At 41.4% G+C, this 13,305-nt stretch overlaps 1 protein-coding gene and 1 long non-coding RNA gene across 2 annotated transcripts in view; both read right to left on the bottom strand.

The window, feature by feature from the left end:
• Window positions 1-1,046: 1,046 nt before the first annotated feature.
• LOC112488388 (uncharacterized) lies at window positions 1,047-4,350 on the bottom strand. The gene is made up of 2 exons (XR_003052396.1): window positions 3,673-4,350; window positions 1,047-3,621 (listed from the first exon to the last, which is right to left on the bottom strand). It is a non-coding gene; the product is annotated as an uncharacterized LOC112488388 (long non-coding RNA).
• A 256-nt stretch (window positions 4,351-4,606) lies between these two features.
• Window positions 4,607-13,305, bottom strand: part of prkcbb (protein kinase C, beta b) — a 46,362-nt gene continuing 37,663 nt past the window's right edge. The window contains exons 14-18 of the mRNA XM_008330122.3: window positions 11,810-11,948; window positions 11,648-11,728; window positions 10,785-10,892; window positions 8,114-8,254; window positions 4,607-4,898 (exon numbers count right to left, since the gene is read on the bottom strand). Of these exons, the coding sequence (XP_008328344.1) occupies window positions 4,722-4,898; window positions 8,114-8,254; window positions 10,785-10,892; window positions 11,648-11,728; window positions 11,810-11,948 (646 nt within the window). The 3' untranslated portion in view covers window positions 4,607-4,721. The remainder of the gene's footprint in view (window positions 4,899-8,113; window positions 8,255-10,784; window positions 10,893-11,647; window positions 11,729-11,809; window positions 11,949-13,305) is intronic.

Genomic DNA, 13,305 nt, shown 5'->3' on the forward strand with positions numbered 1-13,305 from the left:
AAACCAACTAAACCTAAAACACAGTCAAACGCTGTTGAAGACGTGTCTCAACGTGTGTCCACTGTCAAAACCCAGGCAGCGTTCGAGCTTAAAAATCACTGATCAAATCTAAGTTTTTGAATAAACTCACTCATCTAATTCACTAAGTCTCTGTCAGTCAGTCACTGAGTCACTGCAGCGTTTTTTTTTTCTTCCACCGCAGTGTTAAACCGGCCGGCGGTCACCGTGTTAACAACATTAACAACTCCGTGACTATCAAACCACCACCATCGCACCTCTGCCTTCACACTCCAGCGAGTAAATGATGTGTTGTTGTTGTTTCCCATCATAACCTGCCACGGCTCAGACGTTGGTCACAGCCGCTTTACATCGGCTGCGTCCGCGTAGTTGTAAACAATGTACGGCGGCAGCGGTAAGAGATGCTTTTAGATGCACTGACCCTTGTTAAAGGCAAACATGGAGCTACAATCAGAGCAGCAGCAGCAGCAGCAGCTCAGCAGGGGTGTGTGTGTGTGTGTGTGTGTGTGTATGTAGGCCGTGTTCTGCATGTTATTTCCTTGAAGTCATCAGACCTACGCTGCCCCATCATGGAAAGGCTCTTTTGATAAGTGGCAGCCATGAAATATGCACAGCCTGTCGTAGCCTGCCTGCCTGCCTCACTTCACAGAGCCTCGCTTTGCTTCCTCGATTCCTTTCCTCCCCTCCCCCCCTCACCCCACTCCATTGTTGAATTACTTTCCTCTCCTCTTTCATCCCTCTTCCTCCCTTTCTCCCTCCTATTTGTCGAGAACCCTCCTCGACTGTCACCCTCCATCGCTCAAATCTCTCCTTCTCCTCGACGCCGCCTCTTCACGCTCGCTCTCCGTCCTTTTCCTATTCTCTTTCACCATCACTATCACTTTATACTCTGTGGACAACAGCAGTGTGTCAGGAGAGATGTGAGAGTTAAAAAAAAAAAAGATGAAATCAAAAACAAGGTAAGAAGAAACCGCAGACACTTCACAGAACATCGACACTAAACATAAAAAGAACAAAAATCCCATGAATATATTTCCAAATTTTTTTTATTTCAGCTACGTCCGTCTTTTTTTAAAATCAATTTCGAGAACAAAAGCTTTTTTTTCTCTCTCTCTCTTTTAAATATATTCCAACACATAATGCGGTTGCATCGATCACACTGTTAGAGCATCAGCGCCGTAATATGTTAAATGTATATAAATCCTCAATAAGAAACAAACACACAGTTCCCATGCACATGTTTAAGCAGGAGTGACGACGAACACACACGGACTGACGGTGTTTTATATAACGCTAATAATAGCACGTAGCTTATATGTTAATCATCATATATTTGTGTCATGTTATAATAAATGTTGGAGAGGTGGGGGGGTTGGGGGGGGGACATCAAACACGCAGCGGTTTTTGAGCTCCGACAAAAACAACAGGCTCCAATACTTGAAACTGTGACTAAAACGTGAAAACACTAAGAAGTACTAACGGTACTAACAGTACTAACAGTACTAACAGTACTAACGGTACTAACAGTACTAACGGTACTAACAGTACTAACAGTACTAACAGTACTAAGAAGTACTAACAGTACTAACAGTACTAACAGTACTAACAGTACTAAGAAGTACTAACAGTACTAACCCTATTTCCACGTGTGGACGTGTTCAGAAGCGAGAGCTCGTCTTCTCAGTAAGCTAACACTTTACACCTGGCGACGGAGATAACACATATTTATATTAGGGCTGTCAAAATTAAAGTGTTTAGTTTCCACAGTCGACACACATTTGCAGGAAAGAGATTTCAATTTCACCAAAGAGTCTCGAGCTTCAAATACCTAAGTCTCTAAACGCAGCATGCACTTGTAAACTTCAGGTGAGAATTTTCAACGTTAAGGAATGTGAATATATCCTGATCAATCACGATTAATCGGATTAGATTATAAATTCCTTATGGAAATTCCCTCATGGAAATCAAAATTCCAGCAGCACAGCAGCAGATCCAGACACAGAAGGTCAAAATGTAAAAACAAAGACACCAAACTGAAACCTTAACTGAAAATTAATCAAATAAACCAGTCAACTGGACGTCTTAATTCACAGTAATTCATCCACACCCTGTGTTCAGGTTGACAGCCAGCCCTAATATATATTGATATATGTACATACAGTCCAGTATAATCCCATCCACAGCTCATGGTGATCGTGCCCAGGACATGGGTTTGATGTGAGCCCTGATGAGAGCATCAGTTCCAGTCCACCAGCACGATCACACGGAACTAATCAATCAAAGAAGCCCAAGTTTGAATTCCACTACTGAGGAACGCGGCGGCCATATTATCCATTTAACCTTGTTTTATCTGACTTAAAAGGCATGAAATATTCAGGGCGAGGGGCTCAAATTAAATTACGCCATCATTTGAGCAAAAGCAATTGTTATGCACTGAATACATTTTGGTAGAACGTCACTGAAGGCTGCGGGACGAGACCTGGAATATAAAACTTTATGAATAAATAAATGAAAATGGTCTTAAAGAGTTGGGTTTTCTGACGTCGTTTACAGCCGTTCTTTCACACCAGACGACATCATGAACCAAGAAAAGACCGTCTGTGTACGTGAGTTAAAAGTTGTGTTAACGCAGCGGTAACCTCTGAGGTTGACCCTGAACGCATCGCTCTCTCTCTGTGATGCTGAGATTACTGTTTGAAAAACCAAAACACAGACGACGCGACGTCCTGGTGCAGAAGCCTCTCCACACCAGGACCTGTGACCACGGCAGTGCTGATGGAACCAGCGGTTCTCGGGCTGCAAACTCATATTACTCATGCTTAACGGCTTCTGGAAAAAAAAAAAAAACAGAATCCAAAAACTCTACACCTGAAGTTTCACAGTAAATCACTCCTGGCCTACAGTAGAGCAGCGGTTCCCAGTGTGGGGGGCGAGCCCCGTTGGGAGGCCTAAAGCTATAGCGAGGGGGAGCCACAGCGACGCAATTTCAGATTTGATTTCTTTTGGAGCCACAGCAGGGAAATGTCACTGATTTATAATTTCAGTTCTTTTCCTATTGAATGAAAACGGACGTTTTTTTATGAACTTCAATGAGATTTGAAACTAAAGCTGCAGATGTAAAAAAACTCTTGATTCGATGTTCGATCCAATGGTTGATCCACAGTTATTAATTAGTGATCAACTAGTTTTTTTTGGTCTCTCACACACGGTAGGACTGTTTTAAAGCATTCATCACAATAATAAATTCAAACAAAAGACGATAAAATGTCTAAAACATCTGCACACGCACGCAAACATAGAACCTCGGAGCTGACGAAACGTCCTTGCATTTGATTCATGCCTATGTAAAAACACATCAATGTGTAAATACTGTGTTAAAATATCAGACTAAGAATATTTACAACTACGTCACGGAGCCACAGTCACGGCTGCAGGAAATGTCATGGAAAACCATTAGATATTTGTAGCATTAATTATTGTTAATCTTGTGTTTGTTTGTTGTTTTTGAACACAGGATGTCAAGAGTTCAGGTTATAGGACATACACAAAAATATACATCGGTTTATCATGTGATTATTGTTATTAGAATTATCTGCATAAAACCTCAGTGGAACAACTTTAGCTAAAAACTATTTTCATCTGTGATGGAGGAACTCTCACCAGTCAATATTAAGTATTCACTTAAATAAATTAAGTTTTTTTTTGTTTAGTTCGACTGTCTATTTTATCAACTAAATTCATGCTTTTGAGTTTGTCTTTTTTCAATAATAAAAAAAATTAATCTAACAGATTCGATTCTAACAACAATTTTTTTTTCAATGAGCACATGGCTTTCTACTATATACTTTATATATAGATAGCATTTATCTGCATGCATGTGTGTATACTGTATTTGTACATTATACATGTATTTCTGTATATTTATACACATATAGGTGAGATTGGCTGTTTGTTCTGTACAACGTCTGACTGGGAACACCAAACCCCACCCATGGGGAAGAATAAACGAGCAAACATATGACCTTAAAGGGAAAATCTGAATAAAAATTGTCTGAAAGAGCTTCATTTTTTTTTTTACTTGAACATCAAATTGATGAGAACGTCATATTTTAAGGATATATAAAGACAACTTCCTGACTGAAAACGCTGACAGAATGTAAACAGTGGACATTAACCTGTGGGCAACGCCAGGAACAAAGGTTTGATTCCCCAAATGGGATTTTCTAATATATATATATATTTTTTTTTTTTTGCAAAACCAAATCGTGATTTACAAATTCAGATGCAGTTTCGTCCCAAAGAAACTGCAGTGACTTTACGTTTCTGATAAGGAACATTTTTTTTGCAAAACCAAATCGTAATTTACAAATTCAGATGCAGTTCCGTCCCAAAGAAACTGCAGTGACTTTACGTTAAGGATTCTGGTAAGGAATTAACATCTAATATGTCGATAGCACAGATGTATATATTTAGTTGTATTTTTTTTTAATTCAAAACATTCCATCACATTTTTAGTCACTGTTCATTCCAATCCAAACAAATTTCAAATTTGAACTCATTAATGTTAGTTAATGCTGTTTTTTTTTTAAGTTTTCCAGTTTAAGGTTTGGTAAATCTAAACTACACAAAACCTGTGTTTGAGCAGTCACAGTCATGAGTGTGTTGTTGTTGTTGTGTCTTCCTATTGTGTGTCTGAGCTAAAATCAAGCCTGCTCCACAGCATCGGGAGACGCAACGTTTCCTGGAAACTCCTGGTTGATAAAGGAGAATCCCTGGAATTCGTCCTGGTCCAGGTTCTGAATCACTTCCTCATCGGGAGGCGTCAGCACCGGCGGGTGACGTGTGAAAAAACGGTCAAAGTTCTCGGCCTCTCGTCCACACTGTTAGAAAGGACGGGGGGGGGGGGTTGAACCAGGGGGGGAGATGACATCACTTGAACATAGTTTCAAATACCAGGACTCAGCTGGTGTCTGCTGATTGGCTGGAGGGAACGTGTGATCACCTTCTAAGTGATGTGAAAATATCACTTTAAGGAGAGCACAAACCAAACCCTCGTCTTTTCATCTCTCCATTTCAAATATTTGAAACATATTCAACTTTTTTTTTTCTTTCTTTTCAAAAAGAACAAAACAATTTAAGTCTCAAAAAAAACCCACTGGGACAGTGCACTACTGTGTGTGTGTGTGTGTGTGTGTGTGTGGACGGTACATTTCACTGTAAAAAATATCCCCACAATAAATCTGAGCCATGAATAAATCTGAGCTTTTATGGTTTGGTTTAATTAGAATGTGTAGATAGTTAGTCCAGAGAAGACTGGAGGCCACGGTGATGATGGCAGCGTGAGTGTGGGTTAATTGGGGGTTAATTATATGCTGTCGCTGATGGACCCGCGGTGGTTCTGATAAAAATAAATCACACAAACTGAGCGGAAATAGGTGGAAAAACGCTGCAAAGTTTCTTCAAGTTTTGGTAGAAATGTCGTCGTTTGCTCTGATTTCAAAATTGTTCATTAACCAGGGTTGAAATATGTGAATAAACTGAAGGTAACAGAGCGACTTAGAACTTTCTGACTCAATGTTTTTTTTTGTTTGTTTTTTTACACAATATGTAAGTTTTAAATCAGTTTCCAAAATTGTTTCATAATTATTTAATTACTGATTTCTGTTAACGACTGTTCATTTCAGCCGTTCCATCCTCTTTTCTACTCACTTCAGGCAACAACCGTCATAATCGTTTAATCTCCTCTCTGCGACCATTTGATCCATGTTATATATACTGTACATAAACCCCCCCCCCGAGACACGCCCTGGTCTAAGCACATACAACAAGTTATTAACTTCAAAACTACTTTTTTTTTCAGACACGCTGCCCCCTGGGGGCTGGAGGCCGAGCCGTTCGCTCTCCCTTCATCTACACCGCTCTGCTTAGCTTTAATTAACACAACAAGGATTCAATGTCCTATGACAAGGTTCCCCAGAGGAAACCCACAAACTCATTAAATCTCTGTAACTCAAAGGACCCCGGGAAATTAAGAGGCGCCTCAAACGTCTGGAATAAATATGCCAGATGAGAAACTCACCGGGGCCAATCAGCTACTTTGGGGAAAGTTCGACCATTGTGGGAATCACTGACTAACAAAAGTGAAATAAAATGAAGTGAGGCGAATGAAAGAAGGATAAAAAATGTGTTGGTGCTGAAACGCTGACTACATCCTGTCCCAGGTAGAGGTTTATGTTGTGTAGTGCACTCCAGTCAGGCTTTATTTGAGATCAACTTCACATCATGCAAATAACAAAGACGAAGACCTGACAAAGAGTGAACACAGAAAGGAAAAAGAACTTAGTCGAGACGTGACACAGAAAAAGAAGAACGAAAACACGGACTGGTCATAGTTGAACGGAAACAATATGAAGGATGGTGGTTGGTGACGGTGTATGAACATTTTTTAGTTAGTCGAGACGTGACACAGAAAAAGAAGAACGAAAACACGGACTGGTCGTAGTTGAACGGAAACAATATGAAGGATGGTGGTTAGTGACAGTGTATGAACACTTTGTTCAAAGTAAAAACAAGTCAGTCAGTAACTCAGCCGGTCAGACACAGCCGGTCAGACACAGCCGGTCAGACACAGCTGGTCAGACACAGTCAGTCAATTTGACGTTAAACGTCACAACCAGACCATAATTAGAAACCATTTCAAAACTAACTTGTGATTAAAGTGAAAAAAACCTGTCACTACGACAAGAAGATAAAGAGCCTTCAAAAAAAAAAAAAAAACTTCCAAAAAACGCCACCTCTTACAAGTCTGTAGACGGAGGTATTAGGCTTTAGAAACAAGTGTGATGTCACTGCAGCCAGAACACATCAAAGAGAGTTTTTCAAATGCAAAAACTAATCCCAAAAATCCATGCAAGGTAAACAGACAACATCTGTTAGTGGCTACAGGCAGACTGCAGCAGCAGAAGAAAAAAAAACTAGGTTTAATACTCATCACACATCCTGTTTGTGAGCAAAAACTAATCCCCACACACACACACATTCACACACACATCATAAACATGTATGGAGGCTAAAGCCCTGCAGGCAAAAACAGCTGGAGTCAGAAGGATCCCTAAAGCAGTGGTGTGACCTCAGGCTGTGTGAGTGTGAACTGCAGTCGTACTCTGAGTGTGTGTGTGTGTGTGTGTGTGTGTGTGATGACTGTTTATTTGGTCAGACCATAGACTGTGTATAAGAAATGGACAACAAACTTGACAGCTTTGACCTGTAACCAGCGTCTGAGCTCTCATTGGACAGACCTACCTGTCAATCACATCCATCACACGCTGTAGTAAATACTTTATTTGATAACTATTGGATGTGATCATCTACAAACATTCTGTTAAATCAAGAAAAAGAAGTAGCAGCAGCAGCTAACTGTTAGCTAGCTAAGGTAACTGCTAAAGCATGTCTAACTTTGGTCACGCAGCATGTGGTTATTGACCTGCAGCTCTGTCGACCACAAGTAAAATGCTATGCTATGTTGCTCACAGTGACATCCGGTAACATCACATGACAAATATGGAGCAGGTTCACTGGCTGACACTGGTCTGGGGTTGAAATGTAAAAATAAATCGCAAAAATGCTGCAAATAATCTTAGCGTTCCATTTCCAGCTCTCTGACATCACATATACAACCATAGCAACGTCCATTCCTTACATACGATCTATGATTTTTTTTTTTTAAATGATTCAAATGTTGACGTTGTGTGTGTGTCATTGTTACGTTAAGTCACTTTTGCCATCGTCAACATCAGCTCTCGCTCTCAGCCAGATTATCATCACCACGTCCTGACTTACCTGTGGTCATTGTTCAGCTCAGAGGAGGAGAAAGAGACAGAGAACGTCACAAAGAAAGTGGAGAGATGACGAAGGTGACAAAGAGAGGAGTTGTAGGAAAACAGAGGAGGTTAGAATGAAGGACAACTTGACTGTACAGGAAGTCAGGGCATCTGAGCAACACCTGCGCCGGGAACTTAACCCGCGACACAGAAAGTAACCTCCTGGTCTCTGCTGTGGGTGGAGGGTGGTGGAGGGTGGAGGGGTTTGAACTTACGGCTCTGGGTTTGAACGGTGGCTGCACCTCCTTGTTCTCCAGTTTCTCCCAGTCCATGTAGCGGAAGAAGCTGTGCTCCCTGATGTCTCTCTCTCCCTCTGGACCGCAGCCGAGACGTTTGGCCGGATGTTTTGTCATCAGCTGGACAGACAGAGCAGGGACAAGTTCAGGTCTTCATCAGGGTTCACACACATTTCTGTTTAAATTCCAACGCAAACATTTCTTGTTTTGTGGTTTCCTGATGTTGCTCTTCATCATTCGGGGCTGACGGTGGTCTACCTACGGCATCAACCTTCAGAACACTTACATACATATAGTCTTATAAATATATATAGACTGAAAAATTCAACTTATAAATATATATAGACTGAAAAATTTCAAAAAAAGAAGGCACAAAAAAAAGCATTTTAATCTCAGCATTAAAGGCTTCAGTTCCATCCTGCCTGAGACAAAGTCACGGTTCACGACGTCTGAGATGAAAAATCATCCTTCAACATTCACACAAAAGTTTACCAGTCAAAAGCTTTCCTTTTCCTCCTCTCCACATTGTCTCTTCTGTCTCTCCCTCTTCCTCACCTTCATCATCATCATCTGCTCCACCTCACCATTCATCTGGATTCATTATTTACAGAGCGTGGAATCATTTGCATATTTTTTTTTTTGTTTTACCGGTTGACGGCCCTAATTGAACGATCACTCTTTAATGATGTGTATTGTCTGGACTGGTAACATTTATCCAGACTAAGCAGCTCCGTGTCCACACTACACTTAGCAGTGAGCTGCCGGTGCAACGCCCCAAATTTCCCCTCCAGAATCATTAAATTTTCATCTCATTCATCCCTGTCTGTTTTCCCTGGGCCCTCCCACTCATCATCCTCATTCATCTCACTTTATAAACCCAGAGTTTTCACTGCTAGCGCTACCTTTTCTCCTCACTTTACACCACTTCTCCCTTCAACCATCCATCTGTCACCTTAAATGACTCTCCCGCTAGAACAAATGATCCGCTGACCTCCTCCTCCTCCTCCTCCTCCTCCTCCTCCTGCTGCTGCAGACAAATAGCTGCTTTTTGTTTGCTCTCTTTTACTCCGGTGATTTACCTCAGGCATAATTAAGGGCGGCTCATAATGTCTGTCAACCTTAAAGAACCTCATCACGACGGCTGACGTCAGTGTGAGTGTGCAGGTGGGCGTGGCTCCCCCCGCGGCGGCAGCAGTCACAACTCATTACATTGAACCTTCAAATAACAGTCTCCGTGGATCAGTCAACTCCGGTGAACACACACAAACACACACACACACACACACAAACGGGACACGTGTCAGAAGGTTAAAGGTCAAGTGAAAGTTCTTCGATAAAAGTTTTAAAATAATGTCTTTTATCCCGTCTTTCACTGATGCTGCTGCACGAACAGTACTTCACAGGTACAGTGTTATCACTTTGTGAAATGAGGTTTGAATTAATTATAAGTATTTTTAACAGGAGGAAACTAACAAGTTTCTTTTTACTTCAAGAAACTTCCTTTCTTGAAAAAAAAAAAACCTTTGACGACGACAAGAAAAGGCTTGATTTTATAAAAAACATCGGTCATAAAAATTCAACAAATAAAAATGTAAATAACGTGTGTAACGTCGTGTTTTATACTGGACAACAGGCAGCTCCATGACTGTGTCAGTCACATGACCCTCGTGTTGAGAAACGGTGCCGTCAAGAAGAACTGAAAAATGAACCTGACGTCGTGTGTTTTTTTTTTTTCTGTTTCAAAAATGGAATTATCTTGTAGGGTTTAAAATGAAGGCATATAGTATTCAAGCGCACACACACACACACATTCTGACAAACACACACACACACCATGTTAGCCCGGGCACAGTGTGAGCTGCGGGGGAGGATGGAACGGAGCTTTCATGCTCCACTGAATATTTACTGCTGTAGCACTACAAGCTAGTAATCATCACTAATACATAACACAGCACACGTACGTGTGTGAGTGTGTGTGTGTGTGTGTGTGAGTGTGTGAGTGTGTGAGTAAGACTGTTCAGTAAATATTTTGTCAACTTTTCTCTAAAGGCAGTTTTCTTCAAACTTGGGACAGAAATTAAAACTTAATGTTTTACATCTTAAATCTCTTCAACTTCATCTCTTAATTACACACACAAACTGTGTATGTGTGTGTGTAGGTGTGCGAGTGTGTGTGTGTGTGTGTGAGTGTGTGTGTGTGTGCACCTCAGGGCTCTGGAAACAACAACACAATTTGTTTGACTTTTTCGTGAACTCCAATAAATACTATACAAATCTGATCCAACAGGAAGGAGGTCAGAGGAATTCTAAAAAATAAAAATAAGCCACAGAAGTGCAGTTTAAACACACACACACCGACTGTAATACAACTACGACTGTGTGACAGCAGCAGCAGCAGCAGCAGTGACATCAGCAGCAGCAGCGACATCAGCAGCATCAGCAGCAGCAGCAGCAGCAGCAGCAGTAACATCAGCAGCAGCAGTGACATCAGCAGCAGTGATGTTCTGCAGCCAGTCTCTTCCTGCATGATGATGAATCACAGTGGAGCTGTGTACACACGGACTCACTGTTTATTGACACACACACACACACACACACACACACACTCTGTGACTGTGCGTTTCTTTTTGCTCTGTTTGTTCACACTCACCCCTTTACAGATGGCCACCGCCTCCTTAGACATCGACTTAGGGTAGGAGACGTGATGCTCCATGATGGACTGAAATAACTCGTCCTCGTCCTCCCCGTCAAACGGAGGCTGGAGAAAAAAAAAAGAGGGGGGGGGGGGGGTGATGTTTTAGGGGAATCTTTCTTTGAGCTTGTTGAAAAACACATCCACCCTGATCGAGGCAGCACATTCACTCTGAACAATTATTAATGTCCTGAGAGGAAAACTCATTATGGGACATCATTTAATGGTTAACCTTTCATGACATGGTGTCAAATTTAAACACTGTGATTTTTTTCTCCTTTATATTTTGTACATTCAGATAAAAGAAAAAGCTGCCGAGAGAAAGAGAGATGGCCAACTCTAGGGGAGTGTCTCTCTCTCTCTCTCTCTGTTAGAATCAATGGAAATGGTTGAAGATATAACATTCTGTGTGTAAAGATTTGTTCCTTTAATTTTTTCCGTCCCTTGTGGCTCTTTCTGTGTGAAGTTTCGTGGGTTTTTTAACCCAAAAACATCTTCATTAGGGGAGTACAGTAGGTCGACCTCAGGTGTGAATGTGAGCGTGAACGACTTCTATATGTGGCCCTGAGATGGACTGGTGGACTGGCCCCGCCCTCACCTGTTGACAGCTGAATTCTGGGAAATAAGTTTCCACCAAAAGTCACTGTGTGACTTGTAGCCCGTCCTCTGACCCTTAGCCTCAAATCTAGTCTCAAACCATTAAAGGAACATTAAATCCCTGTTAGCGAGAATATTAATATGTTCAAAAACAACCCTGAGAACGGGGCGTTCAACCACATTTGTAAACAAACGCACACACACCAACACACCCAACCACCAACCTGTCCAGCCAGCATCTCATACAGCAACACACCAAAGGCCCACCAGTCCACGGATTTACCATAGGGTTGGTAGGCTATGATCTGGAACAGAAGACGTTACGTCATCATGACAGCAGACTTCAACAATACACACACACACACACATACACACACACACGTCACCTCCGGAGCGATGTAGTCAGGAGTTCCACAGAAAGTCTTGGTGGTGACGCCGTCGTTCATGTTCTCTTTACACATGCCAAAGTCTGCGATCTTGATGTGACCTTCACAGTCCAGCATCACGTTGTCCAGCTTCAGATCTCTGTCAAACAATTTAGAACAAAAATGTGAGGGAAAAATAAACAAAGTGGAGAAATGCTGTCAAACAATTTAGAACAAAAATGTGATGAAAAACAAAGTGGAGAAATGCCCCGGTGGTCAACGGAAGAAGCATCAAACACAGAAATGTTAGTTAGCTTTTTAGATAGCTCCGTGCTAACTGCTGCTGTCGTCTGATACTAAACTAATGTTTTCTTAATATTTGGATCATTAGGGTTTTTTTTTAAAAAAACAACAACTTAGCTTTATCTTTTTTTTAACTGTCATGTGATGACATCACGTCACTTTACTTGCCTCAGATCTTATAAAAATTGATATTTGGGCTAATTAAAATTCTCCTTTGTGTTGATTTTAATTGTGACTTCAAAAAGTTTAGCGTAATTGTGCCTTAATTCGATGCTAATTCCTCCCCCTGACTGAATTTTATTAAAACAAAAACAGAACAACAGATAACTAAACGTCAACATGACAGCACAAGGTTTTTGCGTGGCTGAAAATTACTTTTGTTTTTCAACAAAAACGAAACAAAAAAAAATCCATTTTGTTATAATATAGAAATTAAATGTGTAAACACAGCGTTATCTGCTAATACAAACATCACATTCCCATATTATTTGGGAATTAGAGGCTCCTCCACGGTGATAATCATCTCATATCACATTATAAACAAATCCCGCCGCCAGTCGATGTGAGCGTCTGCTGCATTAATGGAGGACTGTGTCGGTGGCAAAATCATTTCAATTTATGTTTTCATTCACTTAATTTGAGAGGCTGCGACTGTGACTCAGACAAAGCTGATAAAACGACCGCTCTCTAATTCCCGGCGTCTGCTTCGACCTCACAGTCACACGTTCATGATGAAACCAGGGTCCGTGGGTCCGTTTGTTTGTTGAGGTGTGTGAGAAAAGTGTGTTGTGCTCCTGCCTTCCAGCAGGAGACGGGTCGCTGGTTCAATTCCTGGTTTTTCTACATGGAGTTTGAATGGCCAATGAGGAGGAAGGAGGAAGTCTTTGTTCTGACTCTTAATGTTACAGTGAAGACCTTTGATGTCAACAGGAGTCAGGGGCCGAGTGTGAGTGTGTGTGAGTGTGTGAGTGTGTGAGTGTGTGTGTGAGGGTGTGTGAAGTGGTTTTTGTCATGTATATGTGAGGACAGTCGACTTCAAGGCACCAATTAAACCCAAGACCAATGAGACGTAACAGCGCCCTCACCTGACTTTGAAAAGAATTCAACAGTAAAGACTAATGAACAAATACACAAGTGGACGTTCAGAAACCACAGACGACAACAGACAGAGGTCGACAGCAGGGGTCTCCAACCTCTGGCCCACAATCCACTTC

The sequence above is a fragment of the Cynoglossus semilaevis genome, chromosome 17 (genome assembly GCF_000523025.1).
Source record: "Cynoglossus semilaevis isolate Cse_v1.0 chromosome 17, Cse_v1.0, whole genome shotgun sequence".
Lineage (NCBI taxonomy): Eukaryota > Metazoa > Chordata > Actinopteri > Pleuronectiformes > Cynoglossidae > Cynoglossus > Cynoglossus semilaevis.